General features: G+C 49.2%; 1 protein-coding gene across 2 annotated transcripts in view; it reads left to right on the top strand.

Moving 5' to 3' along the window:
• Window positions 1-23833, top strand: part of LOC136563929 (rho GTPase-activating protein 39-like) — a 57403-nt gene that overhangs the window by 18524 nt on the left and 15046 nt on the right. For both annotated transcript variants that reach the window (XM_066561615.1, XM_066561614.1), the window contains exons 2-4: window positions 8619-9017; window positions 18435-19737; window positions 22233-22779. In XM_066561615.1, coding sequence (XP_066417712.1) covers window positions 8662-9017; window positions 18435-19737; window positions 22233-22779 — 2206 coding nt within the window. In that variant the 5' untranslated portion in view covers window positions 8619-8661. The remainder of the gene's footprint in view (window positions 1-8618; window positions 9018-18434; window positions 19738-22232; window positions 22780-23833) is intronic.

The raw sequence follows: 23833 nt of genomic DNA on the forward strand, positions 1-23833 counted from the left end.
ATGGCACAAGAATGGTTGTTCTTTTGCCCTCCTGTATGGGGAAACTATGCTGCACTGCAGTGTGTTTATGTCTGTGCAGTGCCTGCTGTTGTGTCACTGAGCCCAGGATGATTCGTGTACAGAAATGACAGAAGATCAGTCGCTGTTGAGTCCTGCTCCTTCCACAGTGTACAGGTTGTGTGTGGGTTGCTCCCAAGGTACTGGAGCAGTTGCTGGGTTTATGTGATAATGTGGCTTTTATAAAGCAACTTCTGATTGGAGAGCCTCCTATTCCCAGACTGCTTTCTTTGGCATCAACTGTCTGAGACAGCAGCTGCTGTGCTGGGCCCCTGGCTGCACGGGCTTCGTGGCAGTGCTGGGAGGAATCCCTGATAGCAGTAGTGATGACATAGGAGGCGATGAAGAGTAAATCTCAGTCCTGAAGCAGCTGGACAGCAAGCTAGATAAATCAAGACCTTTGTCAGTAATTATAGGATGACAGGGCAGTGACTGCTGCTGTGTCCTTGAAATAGCAGGGATATTGCTGACATGATGTTGCTTGCTTTGGCCCAGGGAGAGCACTTGGTTTATGCTGCTTCTCCAGGGCTCTGGGCTCTTGCCCTACCTCATTTTGGCAGGTACAACTTCTTCACCTCATTCCTGCAGTTTAAGAAGAGCATGATGCTCTTCACCTAGGGTGCAGTTTTATTGGCACTGGGAAATGTCATCCTCTTCAAGTCCAGTTTACTTCTGTTCAACAGCTGCCAAGAGGTATTGGGGTCTTACAGATCCTGTGGAGCCATGTTCAGCTTTCTAGGCACTGACCAGGGTTTCAATCAGCACGTAGTGCTAAGAGGTGCTGGGGCCCATTGAGAAGGCGGGAGATTAAGGGGTTCCATCTCTGTCCTTTCATTTTGTTTGTATGCATCCTCCTTAAAAAAACACAAACAGCCCAGACCTGATTTTAGAGTTTCATTCACGCTGGGAGGCTCTTAGCTGCTTTGAGTACCATTGTGGGCAGATCCTGGATGATTTGGTGGTGCCTGCATATTCTCTCAGAATAGGGTGAAGCTCAGGTCTGCTTCAGTTGGTATCATGTGTCTTAGATTGTGTGTCCGAAGATGTGGAGAAAGTAGATCTATTACCTTGGGTACCTGCCTACAAAGATTTACACTCCTGGAAGGATGTTGCTAGTGCATCTGGTGATGACCTTGCATGAGTCCTGCTGCCCCCTTTGGTGGGATCCTGTACAGGTGGGATGACCATGGCGATGCTCATCGAGCCATGCTTGCGGTGTGCCTGCATGAATCCTCCCTGAAACTAGGGGCATCACCATGGGAGCAATGGGAAGTCATCAGGCTGCCTCCTTGGGACTGAGCCCAACATGCTTCCATGGGGGAGCACTGGTCATCATTTTTTCTGTACTGGCAGGTTGTCCTGTAATGCCTTTACCTAAGCAAATACTTCCTCTCTAGGATATTGATAAACTTGAAGTTTTCTCATTTAAATCCTGTCTGTTGGGGACAAAATCTAGTTATGAGCATGTTGAGATGGGATGCAGTCACTGTCAGGTGCTGTGGTGCTAATATTGGTCCCAGTCCAATGGCAGAACTGACCATGTGTCCTGGCATTGATGCAGCCTAAGGCTGTGCAGGTTGGAGGCCAGCACCAAGCTGTGCCATGTCTCAGCTCCCTGCCAGGGTGCCTTGTTTCCCTTGGGCAGGGACCTGCTTCCCCGCACAGCTGCCTTCCTTCCAGCAGCTGTGGTTTGGATGCAGCTGTGGATGCACACAGTACATTTTAGAAGGAGAGGAGATGAAGACTGCCAGGTCCTTTTTATCTTCTGCAACTTGTTCTTAAATGTTTAGCCCCTTAAAAGGAATAATAACTCTGCTGAAGTTTTCATTGAGCTTAGAAGGTGCTGCTTCATCTGGAGGAAACCAGAGCTTTGGGGAGGCTGTTTATGTACTGGAGTTTTGGGCTTGTGCTGTGACCTGCAGAATGAAAACTCTAGCCATGAGGCAGAAGAGACCCAAGGTATGCTATCACAGCAGCTTGAGAGCTGGACAGGGTGTCAAGGCAGGTCCCATAGCCCAAAGAAGCTAGCTCACTTCTCTGCTGTGGCCTGGGGCTCAAGCTCCACAAATGATTTTGCTCCTCAGCATGTGAAACCCAGGGGCTGGATGTGACAGATAGGCAGGAGAGGCTGCCTGCCAGGTATGTGTCCCTGGCCAGCCTGTGGATCATTGCAAAGAGTAGAGAGAAGCACCTGGAAACTTCTTGATGCTGAATGTTTTTTGACATGTCTTTTGCCTTCTGCTGAGGCTGCAGTGGCCACAGCTCGTCTCTAGACATAACACTGGCCAAGGTGCTCACCCTCAATGACAATTTGGGGACAGAGAGAAGTGAGAGACCCTTGGCCTCCAGGGAAGCAGCAGGTAGCTCTCTGGTGAAGACCTGTACCTGGTCTGCATCACCAGGATTTTTTTAACAGGAGTGGATTTTACTGCTCCTCCTGCCCTCAGGTGCAGTTTCCTTTAGTGTTGGTCTGCTGGTCACCAGGCAGTCCCCTGGTGCCTATGTCTCCAGTATGGAGACACTATGGACACTATGACCACCTCCTGCTCAGAGTGTCCGTCCAGCAAGTGCTTTGTGTTTTGTCTCAAGGCCATGAAAACAGGGATGTTTTCTGTCCCTTGGTCTTCCCTCTGTTGCAAAATTGCCCATCCTGAGATGGGGGCACTGAAGGATGGGGTGGGGATGAGCAGCAGTTCAAGCCCTTCTGTCTTCCCCTCCCCTTGGGGTGCTCTCTGTGTGGCTCCAGGGTGTGATTTCAGGACCCAAATCAGTCCAAACCTAGTGGACAACACTTGGCACAGAGTGGATGATGGAGAAACATGAAGTTTGGTGTGGGAGTGCCTGTGCTGCCCTCCCTCCTCCCTGGTGACATACAGAGCTCTAAGATGCCTGTGCATCCATCCCACCCAAGGTTCAGGTACTGGTCCTGGGCCGTTGGGCCTTATGCCTTTGAGACTGGTCTGGACTTTATTTTAAGCTGATTATCATTGGGGCATGGCTTGTCATGGTGTCTGTCCTTCCTTATGCTCCTCCTCTCTCCTTTTGCAGAGACCCCAAAACATCTCACCTGTGTCCCAAAAGTCCTTTTTACTTACTTCTTTCTCTCTGAGACAGGATCTTGAGGGAATTTGCTGGTAATTTTGGTGTTGCCCCAACCTTCTCCCTTGGACTGAGCTACCCCTTTGCTGTCTGTTCTGCTCTGGATTTGGGATGAATCAAGAGGCTAACAGCAGCAAGATGGAGCCAGCAATGCTGGTACCTGGGCTGGGGGAAAGTTTGGGAAAGCCAGGAAAGAGGTAAGAACTGACAGAGTCCAAGCAACCACAAAGCCACCAAGTTTCCCATCTGACATCTTTGTCTTTGAAAATACCACCTAGCAGAAGGCTTGGGGCTTTTTTCATTGTTTTTTGTTTTGTTTTCTTTTTTAATTAAAAACAACAAAGTAATGAGATGCTTTTTGTGATAAGACCTTTTCCAGGCTCTCTTTTTCCCCTAAACCACGCAAACTATGGTGTTATTCTCTCTTCTCTATGTAATGTGTTGCCAGGCTGGGCTCTGCTTTCAGAGGCCTGCCCCTGTTCTGCTCTTGCTAGAGCTAGGCGTATGTTATGTGCTCTTTGCCAGGCTTTGAGCAATCAGCATTTGTTCTGGATTTTCACAGTGTGATCTGTCTTTGGCAAAGCAGAGGTTGGTTTGTTTGCATAGTGCTTATTTTCAGGAGCAGGAGAGTTTTGTGAGCAGCCTGACATTATATTTATTTTTGTTCCTCTATAATTTTTGTTAGAAGGAGGCATGGGTATTCAAAAGAAGTTATAGAATGTGTGTGAATAAAGCCTGAATTGTCTCACTCAGCTGAAGGAGGATTACCATAAGGAGCTGATGCTGGAGACCTTCTGGAGGCTCTCTGCAGCTCGAGGATAGAGGTTAGTTTTACAGGCTTGTCCTGGCTTTTATATGCAAATCTGAGTGAATCGGAGCCATCTGGAGGTTGCACTCGGTTTCTCAGTGTCTGTACTAAGTGAACTTTTCTGAGGCCTGTTGTGCGGAAGGTGAAGGGGCAAGCGCGATTGTCTTAAAAAAAAATCTATGGTGATATTTGAGTTCTTGAACACAACCTGTGCTGTTTTTCAGTCAGCCAGGAGCCTAGACCCACAGAGGAGCAGCAAAGTCAGCAGCAGTGGAGCCTCTGGGCTGGTACCCTCTCCCTATTCCTGAACTGGCTTGCCATGGTCTGCTTCAGGGGCCTCCTTTTAGAGGACTCAGGATGGTGAACATGGCATCATTCTCTGTATGACTGGATCTGCTCCTTTTCATTGGTTGTTTGTCCTATGTGCCATTAACAGCAAATGAAAGAGGATTTGAACTCGTCTCTGTGGGGTTTATAATTTCAGATGCCCATCCCTATCACCCCAGTTGATTGCTACAGCAAGTAGCCCTGCACACACTTCCCTGCCTTTGCCTGGTTTCACACCATGGCCAGTCTCTGGGAATTATACTTCATCTGTGATGGCCAAACTGCATTCCTCCTCCTCAAGGAGGACCTGTTAACAAGGCTCTTAGTTTTGGCATAGGCACATCCTCAGGTAGATGGTCTCTGATGATGGCAACAACTGGCATCTTTGTCTTGGGACTGGCTTTGAGTATGCTGCAGGCCTCCATTGAGGGCATTAGTCTTGAAAAATCCCACTTGGTATGGAGCCATGTTTGGCCAGGAAGGACTTAGTATTGCCCCAACTCTCTGCAGGGCTCATCGCAAAGAAGGGAAGTGGGGGAAGGAGGTGGGATCTTGGCTTGAAGCACAGAAATCCAAAAATTACAGAGCATGGAAGTGAAATGGGAGACCAAGCCATAAGAGGTGTCCTTGTAGCCATGCAGAAGGGTTTGCTGGCAGCCTGCTGTGAAGCTCCCTGAGGCAGTTGATTCTCATGGCTATCCTTGGTGCTCTCTTCCCCTTGGTGGATGTTTGCCTCCTCAAGCTGGTGCTGAGCAGCTTCCACAGGTGGGGCTGCAGATCACATCAAGCTGATCTTGAGCTGACAGCTCCAGCTAAGAAAACATCTCTACTATTCTTACCTTTTTACAGCCTTGGGAAGAACTTGTGGTGTCCCAGACTGTGCTTGACTGTCTGGGCTGTGTTGTCACTTGGGTGATGGTGGCAGGAAAACCAGCTCTTCTCTGAGGGAGTGGCTGTTTGACTTCTTGGGGTTCCTCAGCTCTTCCTTCAACTGATTCTTCACCTGTACCTGGTTGTCACAGACATGTTTTATGAAAAATCCGTTTTTTAGGATTTTTCTCTTGAGAAGCTGAGAGGCTTTAAGAACAAAATGTAAACAATTATTATCTGCTGCTGTAGAATGCAACAGGTGCATCTTTGATTGGTCTATGTTAGTTGTTTCTAATTAATAGCTAATCACAGTTAGCTGGCTCAGACTCTCTGAGAGTCAGGAGTTTTTGTTATCATTCCATTCTTCTTCCTTTGCTTGCTAGCCTTCTGATGAAATCCTTTCTTCTACTCTTTTAGTATAGTTTTAATATTATATATATATATATATATATAATAAATATAATATTTTTATATATATATAAAATAATAAATCAAGCCTTCTGAAACATGGACAGATCCTTGTCTCTCCCCTCTTCCTGAGACCCCTGTGAACACCGCCACACCTGGTCCTTTCCATTTCTGGTCCCGCTCAATTCTCTTTAGTCAAAAAAAAAATTATTCCTTCCTAGACCTCCTACTAAGCATTTACAGTCTTTGTGAGAAAGATCTGGTCAGGAGATGCTTGCAGATGCCCTTTCAGGATGAAACGCTGTTTCTTAAAAATTACTGCTATTATTTTTTTCCAAGGCTTTCCCAACCAGGAGTGGCAGCCAGGAGGAACTTGAGCTGGTTTTGAAGGAGCAAAGTTGGTACATGTCCATCTCCTGTGTCCTTGAGGCTGCAGGACAGAGCACAGCAGCTTGTCTCTTAGCTGTACTTTTCATTACAACACTTCATTAAAAAAACAGCTGCCTATCTGTGAGGCAAAGCCTTCAGATGGGACCAAATCTGTTTGCCTACATGAGATTATTCACAAAAAGCCCTACACTTTCTTCTGCTTTTTCCATGCCTGGTGCATCATCCTGTTCACAGCACGCTGCTGCTTGGGGGCTGACCCCTGCAATGGCCTTGCCACTCCTCCAAAACATCAGCATGCTTGAGACACAAGCCATCACAGCTGGGGGCCTTTGCCTGCTGGAGTGAGCAGCTGGAGCTGTGTCCTGTTTCCCAGCTATTTGGTCTGGAAAGTATTACTCAGGACACATAGAAAGCTCCTGGACTTTCTGACAATACAGGAGGATGCACCTTGGGAATGTGGGCTGCTTTTGGAAGCGAGTAGGGGTTTTGTTGAAATCCCTCTGCCTTGCAGGCTCTGGTGACTGCGGTAGTTCCCTGGAGCCATTGCGATGCCAACAGGCTGGTTGTCCTGTGCTCGGGTAGTAGAGGGCTTTGGTCTGGCACTGCAGATGGGGCCTGCAGGCAAGTCTTGTTTTGGGGACACTGAGTTACAGGAGCTGAGATGAAACGAAACCATTGCCATGATCCTGCTGGTGGGAGCAGGCACCGCAGTGCTTGTGAGCGTGGGCACCCACTCTGTGTTTGCTGCATCCCTCAGCACTTGGAGCTGAGAGGACAGAGAAAAGAATTATTTAAACCATCCCCAGGAAACTTCTTTAACCTTGTAAAGTGGAATATGAATTAATTTTGGTTTTTGTGTGTTTAAGTTACAGCCTTATCTCTGCAATCCTGCGTTTATCACATCTTTCCAGAATTTTTGATGTTATGTTTGAGGCTTGTGTGGCAACCTGGGGCTGGTCCTGCTCCAGGAATGTACTCCTTGCTTTTCCTCAATTTTGAGGACTGGCCTGCTTTTTATTGGGTGCATGCCAGACTGCTCAGCATTGATTGTTGTCAATCAAACCCACAGTTTTCCTAGCAGGGAGGTGCAGTGGGCAACTAAACCCTCACCCAGACTTGCCTGGTGATAGGAGACATGCTGACCTTCCTCAGAAAGCCAGGGCTGGGCACAGGAACCTGGGCTGCCATTTCAGGCACTGCAGTGCTGCCACCATCACTCCTGACCTTTCTGACGATCTGCAGGCTGGCAGCTGAGGGTGTGAGAGGGAGGCAGTGGGATCTCCCTTCTCCGGCTTCTGCTGTGGGAATGGCTTCTGCTGTCATACCCTTGCTGGAGGGCAGCTGGTGGTTGTGTCAGAGTGAACCCCTGGCAGAAACAGGTTTCAAGAGGGGCCTTGGACCTGTCCTCTTCATATGGCTTTTATTAATGGCAAAAGTAGCTTCAGTTAAGGCCCTCCTTCCTGCAGCCTCCACCAGCATTGGGATGGAGGCCAGGCTTTGGGATATGGGAGTAGGAGGGGCTCATGTTGTTTTTCAGCATGCTGAGCATACAACTTTGGTTCAGGATCACTTTAGGTAGCATCTCTCCTTTGTGGAGGGAAACCTTGCTGGGTTTGCACTCCCTTCCTCCATTTACCTGGGCTATCCAAAATAGTTTGGGCTACTGCATTGCGGAGGCATTGGCTTTGCTGAACTCCTCAGGCCAGCTCTTTAAGGTTGGTGTGTCAGTGATATGGTTGATATGCCATGTATGACAGCTGTGCAGCCCAACACCTCTGCGTGAAAACCACTGTGCTGATCTGCCTGAAAAGCAGTCATTCAGCACTACCTCCTTTGCTCTCACTGACTGGGCCAGTATGGGTCCTGATAAAGGACCCTAGGGCTCAAGGGGTTCTTTAGGGCTGCAAAGGGTTATGCATCAGCAGCAGGGCCTGTCCTTTGGGTCACCTTACACCCTGCTGAAGGCTCTGTCCCATCAGCCAAAGGGTAGGGGGAAGAGCCTGCAATGGAGATGGTCTCATCCACCAGTCATTCCCCACATGTATCTTTTGGACATATAAGTGTGGGCTTCGAGCAGGGTCCATGGGATCCAGAGGTCCCTTCCAAGCCCCACAGCATGTGGAGCCTGCAGGCAGGCACTTGCATGGAGCAGGTTGCCCACATTGTTGGGAGCCAGGGCTTTGGTCTCCCCAGGTGGAATGTGCAGCTCTCAAAAGGAGCAGATTCTGTTCTGCAGATACTCCCTGCTCCTGAAAGTCAAGTCCCCTACCCTCTTGCATCTTGCACACTGCATCTCCCAGGCACTGGCACTCCTGTGACTGGGCCAGCCCTTGATGTGAGTCATCCCAGCATCAACAGACTGTGCTCACCAGCCCTGTGGGTTAGTCCTGGGCTAGTGAGTGGGAAGTGAGTGGGCCAGGCTGATGGGACTGACCTCCCCTTCCCTGTGCCAAAGGACTGCTCTTTTGTAGCAGCCCCATCTCAAACCCTTGTCCTGGCCTCTCCTAAAAAATCATTAGATTGCTGAATAGCCCCAAGCAATGCTTTGATCTGCAAGCAGGCTGCCTGACCCAGTGGCAGCAGGTTTGTAGGACTCTTCAGACAACCTGTTTGCTTTGGGCCTCTGGTCCAGACTAATGTGGCTCTCGTGTCCCTGCAGCTCGGACTGGGTGGAGATCATCGAGCCCCGCTCCCAGGAGCGGATGTACGTGAACTTGACCACCGGGGAGTGCAGCTGGGAGCCCCCTCCCAACCTGAAGGTGCGCCAGTCAGACCAGAAGCAGTGGTGGGAGCTCTTCGACCAGAACAACAACCGCTTCTACTACTACAATGCCATCACGCGGCAGACAGTGTGGCACCGGCCTCAGGGCTGTGACATTGTGCCCTTGGCACAGCTCCAGGCCATGAAGGGCAGCTCCCAGCCTGACTGCTGTGGCCTGGAACACCGAGGCAGCACTGGCAGCGGTGGCAGAAGCACCCCCATCCAAATGGCTGTCTTGCAGGAGATGGAGAAGGGCAAGAGGAACAGTGTGGCAGAGAAGAGGAAAGATCCTGCCAGGTATGGGGAGAGCTTCAACCTTCTCTGTTTATATCTATGGGGTGAATTTAGCTGCCAGACTGGCCCTGTTAGGCAGGTTGGGAACTGTGCTTCCCAGGAGGGTGCTGTGATGCCCCAGGAGGGTGCAACAGTGGGGCAAAGTACTGCCAGGCCCCCAGTCACTACCATGTGCCCTCCTCTTCTTGGGGTACAGCTGTCTGCTGCCACCACTACCTGAATGTCCCCAGCTTGGGCCAGGCCATCTTTGTGTGAGTCACCGTAAAAATACATGTCAAAAGGTAATCTTTGCTCTGGGTGCTATAACAAATGGAGAGGGGACAGGCAGGAGTGTCATGTAGTGATGAAAATGCTCTCAAAAACTTGCAACAGGGTTTGTTGGGATGGCATAGCTCCTGTGCAGGGGGTCAGGCTGCTGTGGGGTGCGGGTGAGCGCATCTGGTCTGGCTCCTTCCTTTCCTCCTTGCTCAGTTGCTGATGTCTTGCAACTTCAGCCAGGGCAGGAGGTGGGGCTGCAGGGACAGAGCTCCTGGGCACAGTTGTATGGTCTCATCAAGCCTGAAATAAAAGATCAATAACAAGATGCTATTTTTAAGTTTGACTAAGAGATTTTTTTTTACACTAAAACTAGTCTGACAACAATCAGGGGTTTTTTTATTGTATTGAAACCATTATTTCAGCTTCAGTTGCACAAAAGTATCCCTTCCCCAATCTCTGTTGGGTTGGCCCCTCTGCCTGGGATACTGTGTGGAGCTGCTCTGCTTCCCTTCTACTCTGTCTGGGCATCATCCTGCCCTGGAGGATGTGGTACTGGCAGCTGGGGAGGCCGTGCAGCAAGCAAAGTTGGGTCATGCTGAGAACTGACCTGAGAGCTAGAGCAGCGCTTGGGTAAGCCTGACTGTCCTGCCATATATGCTGGGATGCCTTGTTCTGGTTCTGGGCAGTGCAGCAAGTGCTAACACCTTGGTTTTTGGATCAAGGCTGCCTCTCTGTGTGCCTGGTGCAGGCAAGGATAGGAAAAAAATGCCAAGTTAATGAAAGCCACATAGGATGGCAGTTTGGGAAAGTATATGCACCTGAAGGGAGGTTACTTATCACATGTCTGCTGCTCCCTGTATTCAGTGCAGATCTTAATGGCTGCAAAACACTGGTGATGCACATAAAGTGCACCAGAAGGAACCCAACACTTTACTGGTGATTATAATGCTCCCTGTGCTTCCTGCCCTGCAGAAGCAGCAACCCCGAGCTTCATATCCATCCAGAGAATGGTCCCTGCCCTGCCAGGAGAAATCTAGTAAATGTCTCAAGCTGTACCTAAGTAGTTCCCAGTTCTCTCAGGTCAACCCCAGTGACTTAGGAGGGGGTCACACAGTTGAGCTACAGGCACATGGGATTTGACATGAGACAGGTGACTTTTCCTTCTTTGTCCATTTACAGTCTGGCACTCCAGGGCAGCCAGGATGGGCACCATCAAAACTACATTACATGTTTCCAGATAAATGAGTGTAAGAGCCCTGATAGGGCCCTGTGAAGCTCACAAGATACTGTGAGCTTCACAGAGTCCAAAGTATTCATGACTGTGCCAGTTTAAACACCAGCTGGAATTAAACTCCAAATAAGCCACTCCTCTTCCCCTCACTGTTTCCAGTAAGAGAGAGACAAAAGCAGAGATTACAGGTTGAATTAACAATTTACTGAAAGCATAAAGCAGTGGAATAAGACACACACAATAACAACAGCAATGTTAATAGCAATAAGTATACAAAAAGAGGAGGTGTTTTGCCCACAAAAAGTTTTTCACTATTGGGAACAAAACCAAGATGGCAGATGCTCCTTGTAAGCTGCATCTGCATGGTTTTCCTGGAAAAAGGCAATGTGGTGGCCATTCATGTGCTGCCTGTGTGGCCACTGGGAACAAAGGCAAGATGTGGGAGAACTTCTGTGACTAATGTTTGCTACTCCCAGCCAGAATCCACAAAAACCAGTAACATATCCCCTGAAAGCTGGATCGTCTTGAGTAGGGTCCTGCAGCTGCCCCACAGTTCCGCACAGGTAACTGTGCCACCATTTCAGCCACCCCACCTCACTAGAGGTCAGCCCTGCAGGTCACTGCTGCTTTTTTGTCATACTGCTCAAACGCACTCATTTAGGCTCAGTTTGGCAGGGCTCCTTTCTGCTTGGCTTGATGGGCTCAGCGGGGTTGGGGTCACTCCCACTGCTGGACTGTTCCCGTCCAGCAGCCTCCTCCTCGCCAGTGCTGTTGGTTCAGAACTGCGATCAATTTGCATTTTCACCGCTGTCCCTTTCAACGCCCTGTTCCATAGTTGTGTACTGAGAAAACAGGAGGGGAACCGGCAGGGGAGCAAAGGGACGGGGTCCTGCAGGGGTTGATGCTGACAGTCCCTCCTCTGGAGAGAGAGGCAAAATGCCACGCTTCAGCTGGTGTGCCTGGCTTTCCCTGCTGAAACTGTGGTGTGGTTCAGGAGGGAAAATGTTATTCTATACCATGATGTGCATGGTATAGAGTAACAGCAGCACTAAGCTCTGGCCTTGTCTGCAAACAGGACATTGACTCAGTCTCTCAGGAGGGAACATGGCCTCCTCTGCCTTTGTACTGGAAGTTGCTGTGCCTCAAGGGAAAAGTGATGCCAGTTTTGACCCATCCCTCAGTTCTTCAGCCCTCTCAGTAGGAAAAACCCTTCTACAGGGTCCCCTCCTATAGAAGAAAGGGGGGCGATGCAATGTGGGCAGGAGTTTGCTGTACCTTTCCTTATCTTCCAGGGCATCATCACCATCACTGTTGATTCTCCTGCAAGGAGGGGAAGTGGGAAGGAGGTCTCCATTGTTCCATCCCTAGATCAGGTTTATGCAGCAATCTTGGGGCACCTTGAGCCTGCAATGAATTGAAGGGCAAGTGCTGAGAAAGGCATGAGTAGCAGCTTGCATGGGAGCTAACAGGCTACTTGGATATGCAAGGCTCTTTCAGATTACAAGGCTCATACCAGTAAGCTGACGTCTGCGAAATGTGCTTTCTTGGAAGCAGAAGATTGGGCACTGTTTCCTTGCACACCTATCATGTGTTTTCTCTACTGTGTGAGCAAGGATTGTGTAACTGGTTATAATGCAGAGTTTGATTTCCCTAGCTGAGCCTGACACCCAAGAAGAGATTTCTTGCCTTTTGCTAGCTTGTAAAATGGGGAGCAAAGAGGTGAGCCAGAAGCAAATGTTCTCAGGTGGGATCTAATGCCATTGCTGGGATGTCTGGTATACTAACAGCATGAGCACACTAAACTTTTCAGCTCTGTTGTCTGTGTTGTTCTTCAAAGACAACCTCAAGCATGTCCTCCTCTGCTCAGGAGAAATGCAGCTGCGTAAACAGAGGGTTAACACATTGAGTACTGTTGGTAGTATTTGACATCTTTATAGCTACTTGCACCCAAGACAGTTTCACTTTTGTCTCTTAATGCCAGTGCAAAAAATAGTGGTTTTCTTTCCTTCATGTTTGTCGTTCTGTGATAGATGGAGAGGCCAGCAGAGACCAGTGTAGTCCCCAAGAGGAGTCTCCTGCAAGCCCATCCAACAAAGATCTGGGGGAAGGGATTTCATTCTGGTTTTAGTTATACTTTGTGGTCGAGGTTTTTTTCTTTTAGTAAACTGGTTTTTACCACCTTTCCTCTCTTGTGCCTTATATCAGCACCACTGAATTTGTTGTGCCCCCTGCCACATCTCAGTGCTGTGAAACCCTCAGCAGCCTCGAGAAGAAAGAAGCTCTCCAAACCTGTTCCCTCTGTCTCTATGCCCATGCCACCCCTCCCTCAGTGCCCCACAGCTTGCTGTTGCTCTTCCAGCTCTTGCAGTGGCTTGGAGTAGCCTTTTCTAGACATCAGCCTTTGGCCTCCCCAGGCAGCACAGGAGGGTAGACCTCCTAGGGAAATGGCAGCCTCTTGCAGCAGGGTAAGACACTGGTGCCATTGACCATCTCTGGAGCCTTCCGGGGAAGCTCCTCTCCCCATGCTCTTGCTCCCATGTTGTCTTTCTGCCACTCATGCCTTTCTATGCTCTCTGGGGCTGCCCAGCCCAGTGCTGGCTCTGTTTCTCCCTTGCTGGACAAGGACAGCAAACAGCACTTGCCTCACAGCCCCAGACTCATCCTGAGCTCTTACAATCCCGTTAGGAAGCAAAATGGACTCTCTTCAGGGGAAATGGTGGCCAAATTATCCTTTCACACTCTGGAAAGCTCTGCAAAGGATGGATATGCTCCCTTGGGGACTGTGAGACCAGCCTGGGGTTGAATGCAGCATTTTGGAAGTGTATTCTGAGTCACTGCAGCCATGCTGAGCTTTGCTGGGGCTCCAAGGTAATGGGTGAAAAAGGGCTTGGTGGAGTGCCAAGGCCTGAAGAAGGCAGTCTTTCTGGGAGGCTGTGTGCTGGTCTGCAGCATTTCAGCACACTGCAGGTCAGGACTGTGAGCAGGCTCTGCTGTTCCCAGCCCTGCTATCCATGCAGAACCAGCACTTTTACTCCTCTTCTCCTATTTCTCATAAGGTCAGCACTGGGAGTTTCAGAGTGCTGTTTCTGAGGTTCTCTTTGCGATAACAGGCTATCTTAAAATCCTCTGTAAGAAAGCCACCTTCTCTAGGAACATTCTGTCCCGCAGAAGAGGAAGGTGAGGTTCCTTTCTGCATGGGCAGTAGATTGTGCTGCCTATCCCCTCTTCACCCACCTTTCCCACAGCTCAGCATCCTCGACTGGGAAGGAGCAAGGGCTTGGTGTTACAGTGCCAGGAATATGTGCTGGAAGAGTAGTGGGAATGTGTGATTAGGTGGCTGTAAGAATACCTCTGCCTCTTCCAACTCTGGTTTGTTTCATCATGGGCTCATGAATCTCAAGGCACAGTGTAAGTAATGCAACTGTTAAGTTTTCATAAGCAAGAAAGACCATCAGAATCCCTAATACAGGTTTGTTTCCTGCTTGTGCAGTTGGCCTTGGGGTAGGATATGCAAACACAATGTTCTTTGCACAACTCTGTACAGTTTTTGGTTTGGGCAGGTTGTATCCCTGCCTCCAGTGTGGGAATTAGGGGCAGAAAAGCAGTGCTGCTGGAATACAAACATCCCTGTTCACTCATCTTTGTCACAGCACCAGGAAAACAACTACTAGAAAGGGCAGAGCTAAGGTGCAAGGTCTTTTCTCCAGGCTTCTGGGAAGGGAAAAACAAACATTGAAGATCTGGAGCCTGGGAAGTGCTACTAGATATGCTGTTGGAGCTAGGTGCAGGCTAGGAAAATCAGTGCCAAGTTGAGGCCTTTATATTGGAGCTACTTGAAAGCATTCCTCACAGGAACAGTCCCAGGGTATTCATCAGAGTCTCTGCTGCTATTGGCTGAAGAGCTCAGCTGAGAGGCTGCATTGGGACACTTCTCCACCATGGCTTTGCTTTTTGTCATGGCTTTCACTAGGACAAGACTGAATCTTCATGCTGTGAAGTCAGGAAGTCCCTGTTCTCTTCTGCTTGGTTTTCCCAGCAGCCTGGGGATGGAGTTGAAGGAAGCTGTATCCAGACATGGTCCAAAGAAATCATTCATGGCTGTGGAAATGGCCTTTTCAAGACAACTTTGTCTTTTCTGTGATGGTGCTTCTTTCCTCTCATCTCTGGCAGCCAGGGAGGCTGGAAATGGCATGATGTGTCCATGATGAGAAATGGGCGAGGTGGGGTACTGTACACATTTAGAAGTTTCCCTTCACCATCACATTCCTGGGTGGGGGAGCATGGTGGCACTCGATGACATGGGAGTAGCACAGCTTCCCAGTTTCCCCTGACCTCTGCAGGGCATCTAGGTGCTTTGCCTCTTACCAGTGTCCATGGTAGCCTAGCTGTGGCAATCCCACATGTTTCTGCTTTTCCTCAAAAAGAAGCAGTGTCAGTGGGTGGGCTCTGCCAGCTCCAGGGAGGTGCGGTGGTCCGGAGCAGGCTGGCTCCCAGTGTGTGCCTTGACCTAGGCCTGAAGGAGGGAGCGTGGAGTGCATGTTGGGGCACAGACTACAAGTGCCAAAATCCTGCTGCAGGGAGGCAGAGCCACTTCTTCATTGCCTTGCTTTGGCTGTCTGTCTAATTTGTCTTACTGTCCTGCCATCTGGGCTGAGGGTAGGTGCAGAGAGAGTCCTATACCAGTGCAGAGCTCCTGCCGCTCTCCATCGTGTCCCACCCATGTGGCCAAGTCTGTACTAAAGGCCCAGCATATCTTCTGTCCTGGGCAGGCCCAAGGTGAGGGATGTCCCTGATGAAGGAACTCTGGGCAGTGAGGAGCTGTTGTGCTTTGGAGTGCCTTTTGCTCTCCGGCTTACTGGGGCTCACAGGTAGGTAGTTTGCCTCTGCAGGAGGCTATGAGCACACTATCCTCTTTTCTTTTTCAGATCAAATCCCTCATCACTCATCTGAGGACTAAAATCTGGGCTGTGCTCTTTATCACAGATGGAGAGGCAGAGGTTTTTGCTAGTTGAGGTCCCACAGGGCCCTAAAAGTTATAATGCCATGCTGGAGCAGGAACCCTTCTCTCATGGGCTTGTTGGTGGTGTTCTGCAGATGCCCAGGCCCACACCTGAGCAGTGACCAACAGGGATGTTCCCAGTGCTGCTCTGTGGGTGTGAATTGGGACAGATGGGGCAGGAGGTGGTGCCAGTGCCTGCTGTATGGACAGGGAGGGGGTCCTTCCTGTGTCTCAGAGCTGAGCAAGGAGGTGGCAGAGCTTTAGGCTGAGTTCCTGGTCATGTGATTTTCTGGTGCCAGACAGTAGCAGTGTGTGATTAGCCTGGACAGGGGGCGCAAGTCTGGCCATGCTGTGTCTGGCTGAGATGGGTCTGCCAAGCCTTGGCTGAGTGGATGGTTCAGCTGTGCACAGCTAGCTGGGCTTGCAGTGCTGCACGTCAGGGAGAGGAAAAACTTCAGGAGGTGGCTTGTGCTATGTGGGCGTCCAGCACCTTTCCACAGAGCACAGGGTTATTTTCCAGGCCTGCCATAACTGGAGGTCTTGTAAGGCAGTGGGACACATCTGCAGCTTTGGGCTATCCCCCTGCAACCCAACAACTGGATAATGCTGGTCCAGATGCAATGACGGTTGCTGTAGGGTTGAGCTAAAATATGTCCCAGTCACACACTTGTGGCCTGACTGCTGTGTCAGGGGCCTGTGGATTGTTCCATCCTTTGCCAGTCTCTCTTCTGTGCCATGAAATGAGAGACTGGCAAAGTGTCTCTCACTGATACAGCCATGGAGTTGTCAGAAATCCTCATTTAAAAGCCTAGAAAGTGTTGCTGTTCTGGTTCTTCCTATTAGTGCACACACTCTTTGAGTAGGAGTCTGGTCTTCAGCAAGGCTTGGGATTGAGACTGGAGCACAGGGGAGATGCCTTGATGCAAGGAGCAGGCCGTGTCCCCAGAAGGAATACCTGGTGGATTGTGGAGCTGGGTGTCCTCATGAATGCCACTCTCATGCTGCTGTTACTGCTAGTGGTTCCATGTGTGTGTCCTCACTTGGCACCGCTGGCGCTCAACCCCTGCATTAGGCATCATGCCCCAGGAAGAAGCATGTGGAGGACAAGCCACTGAGGGCTAAACAGCAATGGGAGAGCAGGGGCTATGCTGGATGGTGGCTTGGGCAGATGGAGAGAAAATCTCAAATTTGTCAGTGTTTTCCAAGCTGCTTTTGGCGTAGGGCTGAGGTAAGCACTGGGCTGCAGTGCTGTGAAGAGAATGAAGGTGGAGGCTGGGAGACAGGCCTTCCTCATGGCAGTTGCATCACCATCTTGAAGTAGTGTCAGGAGCTCCCTTAAAATAAAATCCTCGGTGCCTCTGTGGGAGGTATATAAGAAGCCCCAGAGCAAGAAGGGGCCCCAGGGTTCAAAGCAGAGGAAGACAGCCCTTTCTCAACCTTCTCTGGCCACACCTGGGTAGTTGCACAAGAGAGCTGCACGGACTCTGTTGTGGGAAAGGAGCCAGCCCTGCAAAGACGGAGGTGCAGCAAGTGTGATCAGTGTCATGAGACCTTTGAACCCTGGCCAGGGGTCAGGCACTGTGCCCATGACAGGGCAGTGCCAGCCTCGTCTGCGCCACTCATGATGCCATTGTGTCAAGATGGGATTCACAACACATTGCCAACAGAGAGCATGTTCTGCCAAAAATATGGTAAGCAGTGGATGGGGAAGGAAAACACCACCCCTTTAGGAGGACAGTGATTGGGAACAGATGTGAGACATTAGGTGTTGGACAGAGGATGTAGGGAAGGTGACCAGAGTGCACCAGGTGAAATAGGACACCCACAGTGATGGGGGGCAGGTGTAGGGAGAGCAGGGGTGTGCAAATGCACTGGCAGGATAACCATGGGGGAAGGACAGGCAGAATACCCCAGGGAAGCTGTGCTGAAGGAGGTGGCTGGCACCTTGCCAGGTGACAGGGCTCTGGAGAGCAGGAGTGGAGCAAGAGGGCTGGTGTCCACATACCTTGGGATTTGGTAGGGAAGGCACAAGAGAGCCAGACATGGTGGGGGGCACCTCTGGACATGCAGCAGAAGTGGATGTGTCTGCCAACACAGAGGCCATAGAGGACATGTCAGCAATGTGGAGTGGGGAGCAAGGTCAAGGTACAAACAGCAGAAGAGCTATGAAGGTGTTAGGGGAGCATCTCCTGTCTCAGATGGAACACATGCAGTACACCCTCAGGTCTTACCCAGTGATGGCTGGTAGCAGATACATGGACGTTGGGCACAATTCACATGGAGGTAGGGCCAGATTCAAGGGGACCTTCCTGGGGACTGTGATGCCTTGGAAAACCTGGAAGCTGAGCTGGTTTAATATCCTTTCTGTTCCCTTTTCCTCGGAGCTCACAAACACAGACTGGCTGTGGTCACAGCCTGACAGCAGGTTGTTGTTGCTACACTGTAGAATATATGCTGGGAACTGGGGTGTTGCAGTGGGCATGTTGGGTTGTGGTGGATCCCGAGTGCCGCCACGGATCAGAGGTGATACTCCCAGCAGAGGAGGGTTTCACAGCCATGGGAGCTGAGCAGGGCCGGTTGGTGTGGTCAAGGGTACCAGATCCTAGTGCATCTGGACAAGATTGGGTGGAGACGTGGCAGGTTGCATGGGAATGTAAGCTGTGAGTGGAGAATGGCCACCCCCATATATCTCCCATAGACCTCGTAGGTTTTTCTACAAAATAAACGCATATCTGGAAACTTATATAAAAAACTAGCATGGTCTGGAAGGACTATCATCATAGTTGGATAATCTGAAGGCAGGTACTTCAGGGGACTATTCAGGCACTTTGAGACTAAGTATTTGGTATTTTGGGTTTTGGTAGACGTAGAAGGTACTTCAGTAAATATAATTCTTAAATAATTGTGTGTATTTGTATCTTTCTTCTTTTAGGGAGACTCCTACCCACTGGCAGCCTCTGCCAGGCACGAAAGCAGCCTTGTTGGTCAAAGTGAACAGTTTGAGGCAGATGCAGAACTTTTCAAACAGTTCTCTTCAGCTGCAGGGTGCTCCAAAGCCCAACAGCCCAAAATCTCTTCCCAAACCAGCTATATATGCTCAGCCTCAATCCACATCCCAGAGCCCTGGAGCCACAAAGCAAATGCCTACTGGAGAAACAAAGCAGTCTATGCAGATCAAAAAGACGGAGAGTGGTGGGTTTTGCCTGGTGATGATGAATGGTCCTACTTCTCAAACACCTCCAAGAAGCCGGACAGGAACCCCCCAGCCTGCATCCCCCACATATGCCTCTCCTGCACCTATATATGATGAGCCATCTTTAGAGTTGCCAATTTATGACGAGCCACCAGTAGATATGGACACTGAAAGCATTTGTGTGAGTGGGATGTCTCCACCAAGGTCACCAAGCAATAGCTTAAAAAAGCAGCTGCAACCAACCAAATTATTGCAGCATCCCAGTATTCAACAACAGCAAGCTGCAAAGAAGCATGCAAGAAATCCCTCTTCCACTGAATACAGCCCAGCTGGCAGAGAATACATAAAACATATGGTCAATGTTGACCAATCTGCCAAACTCTCCCACTCTTCTGTTGCAACAACAGATACCTCCACTAAACTGGCTGGTCAGCTTGCTTCTAAGGACAGCTTCAAGGAGTCTTGGAGGATCTTGGAAGCCAATGTTCTCAAGAACATGGAACTCCACCACAGTCGGCAAAACAGCCTGCAGACTCAGGAGTACCCAACCGGCCATCAGGATTCTGGTTATTCAACTGGCCCTTCTCCAAGCTTAAGAAAAAGGAAAGGAAGGAGGCAAGGAGCAGGTCAAGCAAGACCTGGCTCTGTGGGCAGCAGCAGTGAGCTCACAGCTCTGAATGATAAAGTGATTGCTGAGATGCGTGCTGTGGTGGGTAGGTCAGCAGCTTGTAGGGGAAGCAAAGCCAGCCTGGATGCTGAGAGCCTGGAGAATGATGTTCCAGCAGAGAGCAGCAAGGTCAGGTTTCAGTCTGACCACTTGAAAAAATCCGTCAGCCAGAGCTCCAGGGATGATGTCGCAGCCAGCAATAGGTCTCTGTACAGACAGGACCTGGAGATTAGGGAATTCTTTCCCAGCAGTGTGGCTGCTCCACAGGACAAAATGAGGCAGAAGAGAACTTTTGAGAAAATAGATTCTCTAGAAAAGAATGTCACCAGCCAGACAACCTTGGCTCCATCAGTTGCTACACGCCATTCCTCGCAGGTACCTCCCCATCTGTGCCATGTTAAATTTATTTTTTTTCATTGCTAGACTTTCTAGACTCATCATAGAGAGCCTGTTTCTGGGGGGTTTAATTCCAGGCGTGTGCTGCAGGCAAGACACATCTGTTCCTGCAGAATAGCGAACAGCTAATAAAGCTTCACATCTTTGCTCGTGGAAACTCTGTTTGAGGCCAGTGGCTTGAGAGGAAGGAGAATTGTGGGATGAGGCTCATGTCCAGCAAGGCCTCAGCACTGTGGGTAGTTCTGCTCTGCTACTTGGGTAAATGTGCTTGCCTGATCATGTTACTCTCACTCATGTCTTCCCTCATATGTACTTTCTTCACTGGAATGATTTGAGTTGGTGCGTATGGCATCAAGGTTTGCATAGCCACATGACAGCATGTGGCTCTTTCTCTCTCTCTCCTTTTTCAAATGGTTCCTCATATGCTATTCTCCTTCCCAATTCCTGAACATGGAATAGCAGTATCTAGAAAATCAGTGTCAATGGCTCTAGCATCTTGTTGGAAATAGCTATTTTAAAGCCCCATTAGTGTGCCTGCACAAGGGGAGTAGTTTTCTCTCTAACACAGCACTTCTGCAGGATTATTTTGCCATCTTTTTTCTGACTTGGATTCAAAGGAATGTCCTGCTTCCTGGTGTTAGTTCAGATTTAGGTTCTTTGTAGATAGTTTTATATCTCCTGAAGCTTTTTCCCTTTTTTGTCTTTGCTCACTCTTTGTTCCCATTTTGAACAACCAGGATCTTTACATCAATTTGATAAGGCAGAGCTGATAATTATCCTCCATGCTGAAAAGTGGCTTCTTACTTTTTTCTAGTTTTTCTTCTGTTTGCTGGTACAAAGTTTTTCATGAAGAAACTTGGGAAAGGTCCTTGACTATTCCAGATTGCTCCAGCAGACCTGTGAGGTGTAACTTTTCTTTGAAAGCCAGGCTGACACCTCTCCACTCTATCAGATTTATCTGTATGTGCTCTCTTTATTGCCATTTTGGATCAATAAGTGCCTTGCTTTCATCTGAAACCTTTTGGAAAACTGATATCATGTTCCCACTTTTCCCACTTTTCAGGCACAGAGACACATCAAGTTTACATGACTTACATGTTACTATTAATAGTTCAGCAATTTCATTTCATAGCCTCTTTAGACTTGGTAGGAAACTGCTCTCCAGTCTTCTGGCTATGTTACACCCTGTTACATTGACAGGGAGAGCTGAAACTTGATTATGCACAAGAGATGGTGGGTTGGGGATAGGCTGTGAATGTCCTTGAAAGTGAAGAAAAATAATTTATATGTGGTAATATGGAGAAGCAGAAGATTAAAAGAGACAGAAGTTGTGGTAGAGGCAAAAAGAGTCAATTAAAAAAAATATTCACAAAAATACTCAAGAGTCCAAGTAAAGAACGGAGGAAGTTGCAGAAAATTTGGCAGCAAAATCACTGCCTCACCTGAAAATAACATCCAGTGGCTTGAGTGAGCAGTGATGTCTTGTACTGGGCTTGTTTGATAGAGAGGAAAATTGGGAGATAAGAAAACTCAGTATTGGAGGAGGGTGGGCAGAAGTTCTGGAACAGGCTAAGAAGATGTGGCTGTGAATGAGATGTGAGAGAGAAGCCTGAGAGAGGGCAGAAGAGAGAACCTAGAGCCTCCTGAACCTCAGGATAGTATGAGGAGGTGACTCCTCAGAAGGAACATGCTGAAGGAGCAGGTAGGGTGATAGAAGGAAAACCAACTCCAGGCAGGTAAAGTGGTTTGAAGGAGACTGAGGATGTTGAGATGGCAGAGAACTGCAGGTGGGGATTTTTAGTCAGTGTGTTGAGTGAATTCAGAGGGTGAGTAGATAGAGGAGTAACTCAAGGGATAAAAAGAACAATGTAAAAAAACAGGAGAGATTATTGTGCCCCAGGCTGGCAATGCGGGGTGGAATGTGATGTGTGCTAATCCCATCATCCGCATGCAGAGACATGTGGGGTGTGAGATGGGAAAGGGTTGGACTGCAGAAGCCTCTGTCCTGAATTCAGGAGTTCCTTTATACTAAGAAGGAAACACTGACTTGCTCTAAACTTCTAAGAACTAATGTGTATTTTGGGGTTTACTGTAGACCAGTGTCTCACCCTTCTCCTGGGCTCCTGGAGCTCCATTGAAACTGAGGAGTGCAGAGATACTTGTTTCCTTGATGTGTGCTTGGTGCCACAGAGCTGTGCTGCTGCTCTGGAAATTGGCTCAACTCCTGTCTATCCCCTGTAAACTCAGCAACAGCTGGGATGCTCAGCCCTGTTGCTCCATGTCCCGGCACTTCCCTTAGGGGCAGCATTAGTGTGTGGCTGTGCCACACACTACATTCTACATGTACAAAGTCATGTTTGTACAGATTCACCACTGTGCAGTTGCGGGCAGCTTCATGTCTCACTGTGGATAATTTTCCTAGCCAGGTAAGGAGTCACCTAAGCTGCTTTTAACATGTCTGTTCTTCTTTGCAGCCTGAGAACATAGAGCTGAATCCCAAGCAGGAGGGCAGCAGCCAGCGTGGTGGCTGTGTGGAATGCCATTTCCCTTACAGCACCCTACGGAAGCCCATCTCTCAGAGCAGCATGGCGGATTGGGCTTCCAAAAACCTGAACATGCACACACAAGGCATCTTCCGACGAAGGATCTCCATCTCCAACATGCTGTCCTGGAATGGTGGCTCCATTAAAAAGCCAATGCTCATCACTAGCAACCGGACCATCAAAAAAGAGGCATGTGAGATGTTCAAACTGGTGCAGAGCTACATGGGAGATCGTCAGACTCGCATGGACCGCAATCACGTGGCACTGGTCATGGTCACCAAGTGCTGGAGCATGCAGGGCTTGCGGGATGAGCTCTACATACAGCTGATCCGGCAGACAACAGATAACATGTGCTACCGAAGCCTGGCATGGGGCTGGGAACTGATGGCCATCAGTCTGGCCTTTTTTTCACCATCACCCAAATTTCAGTCTTACCTGGAAGGTTACATTTACCGCCACCTTGACAGTGATGAAAAGAGTAAGTGCCTCATGCACCTCCTCTGTATGCAGCAGCATCTTGGTGGGTTGTGCCACATAGCCAAGGTTGTCTGGGTTTTAAAAGTACAGGTAGTCCCCAGCTAGTGCTCTGGGCTCTGTTAGTGAGAGCACAGTGTGTTGTCTGAGTTCACCTTTCAATGGTGGGATGAAGCCGCCACCAGTTCGTGTCTGGCAAAAAATTGCAAGCCCCAGACTGTGCTTACCTCACCCACCAGCACTTAAAATGAGCTGATGTCAGCCCTCCAAAGGCAGAGCTTGTCTGGGTTCTCTGATGACATAATTTACTTTTAAGATCCTTGAAGCTGGCAAAATAAAAGGATTGTTAACATCTAAGTTTTTAAGGGAGCCATTGCAGACACTGAGAACAGACCTCGGCTGTTTGGGGATCCTGAAGAACACAGGCTTTTAGTGTGAAGAGATGAAATTTATCTGTCTTTCAGAAGTTTGGGGACCAGCCCAGCTTATATTCCGTTATTACCCCAATTTTAAATTGCTATAGCATCCAGTTGGAGGGGGGGGGGGGGGAGGCGGGGTGTGAAGAAAAGAAAAAAAGCAAAGTACCAGCCTGGAGAGTATTAACTCTGGTATTTATTGGCTTATTTCCACTATTTCAGCCACACTCACTGTATTTTGTCCAATCTCAGGCCAGAAACCAGACACCTATTTTCCTCTTGATCTCTGGGGACCTGCTGTGTTTGAAGCCCCCCCAGGTCTCCAGGCTGGCTACAGGAGTTCTGCCTCAGCATCCCTCTGCCCCTGCTCATGAGCATGGCAGCAGAGGTTGGACCAAGGGGCAAGTGCTACACTGGCAATATTTGCCTTCTTTTTTTATGATTTTAGCCTTAATGTGGGATTTCTTCACTGAACTGCCTGTTGTGCAGCACTAAGTTTGAGTTTTATAAAGATTTTCAGCCATTGTCACGTCTGTCCAAAAACATTCCCTCCAGCTGTGCTTTGCCTAGAATGCAGGCAACAAGGAAGAGTACTCTGAGATATTGTGAAGATGGTTCTTTTGCTGGTATTTAGGCAGCAAG

This window comes from Molothrus aeneus, chromosome 17 (genome assembly GCF_037042795.1).
Source record: "Molothrus aeneus isolate 106 chromosome 17, BPBGC_Maene_1.0, whole genome shotgun sequence".
In the NCBI taxonomy this organism is placed as follows: Eukaryota; Metazoa; Chordata; class Aves; order Passeriformes; family Icteridae; genus Molothrus; species Molothrus aeneus.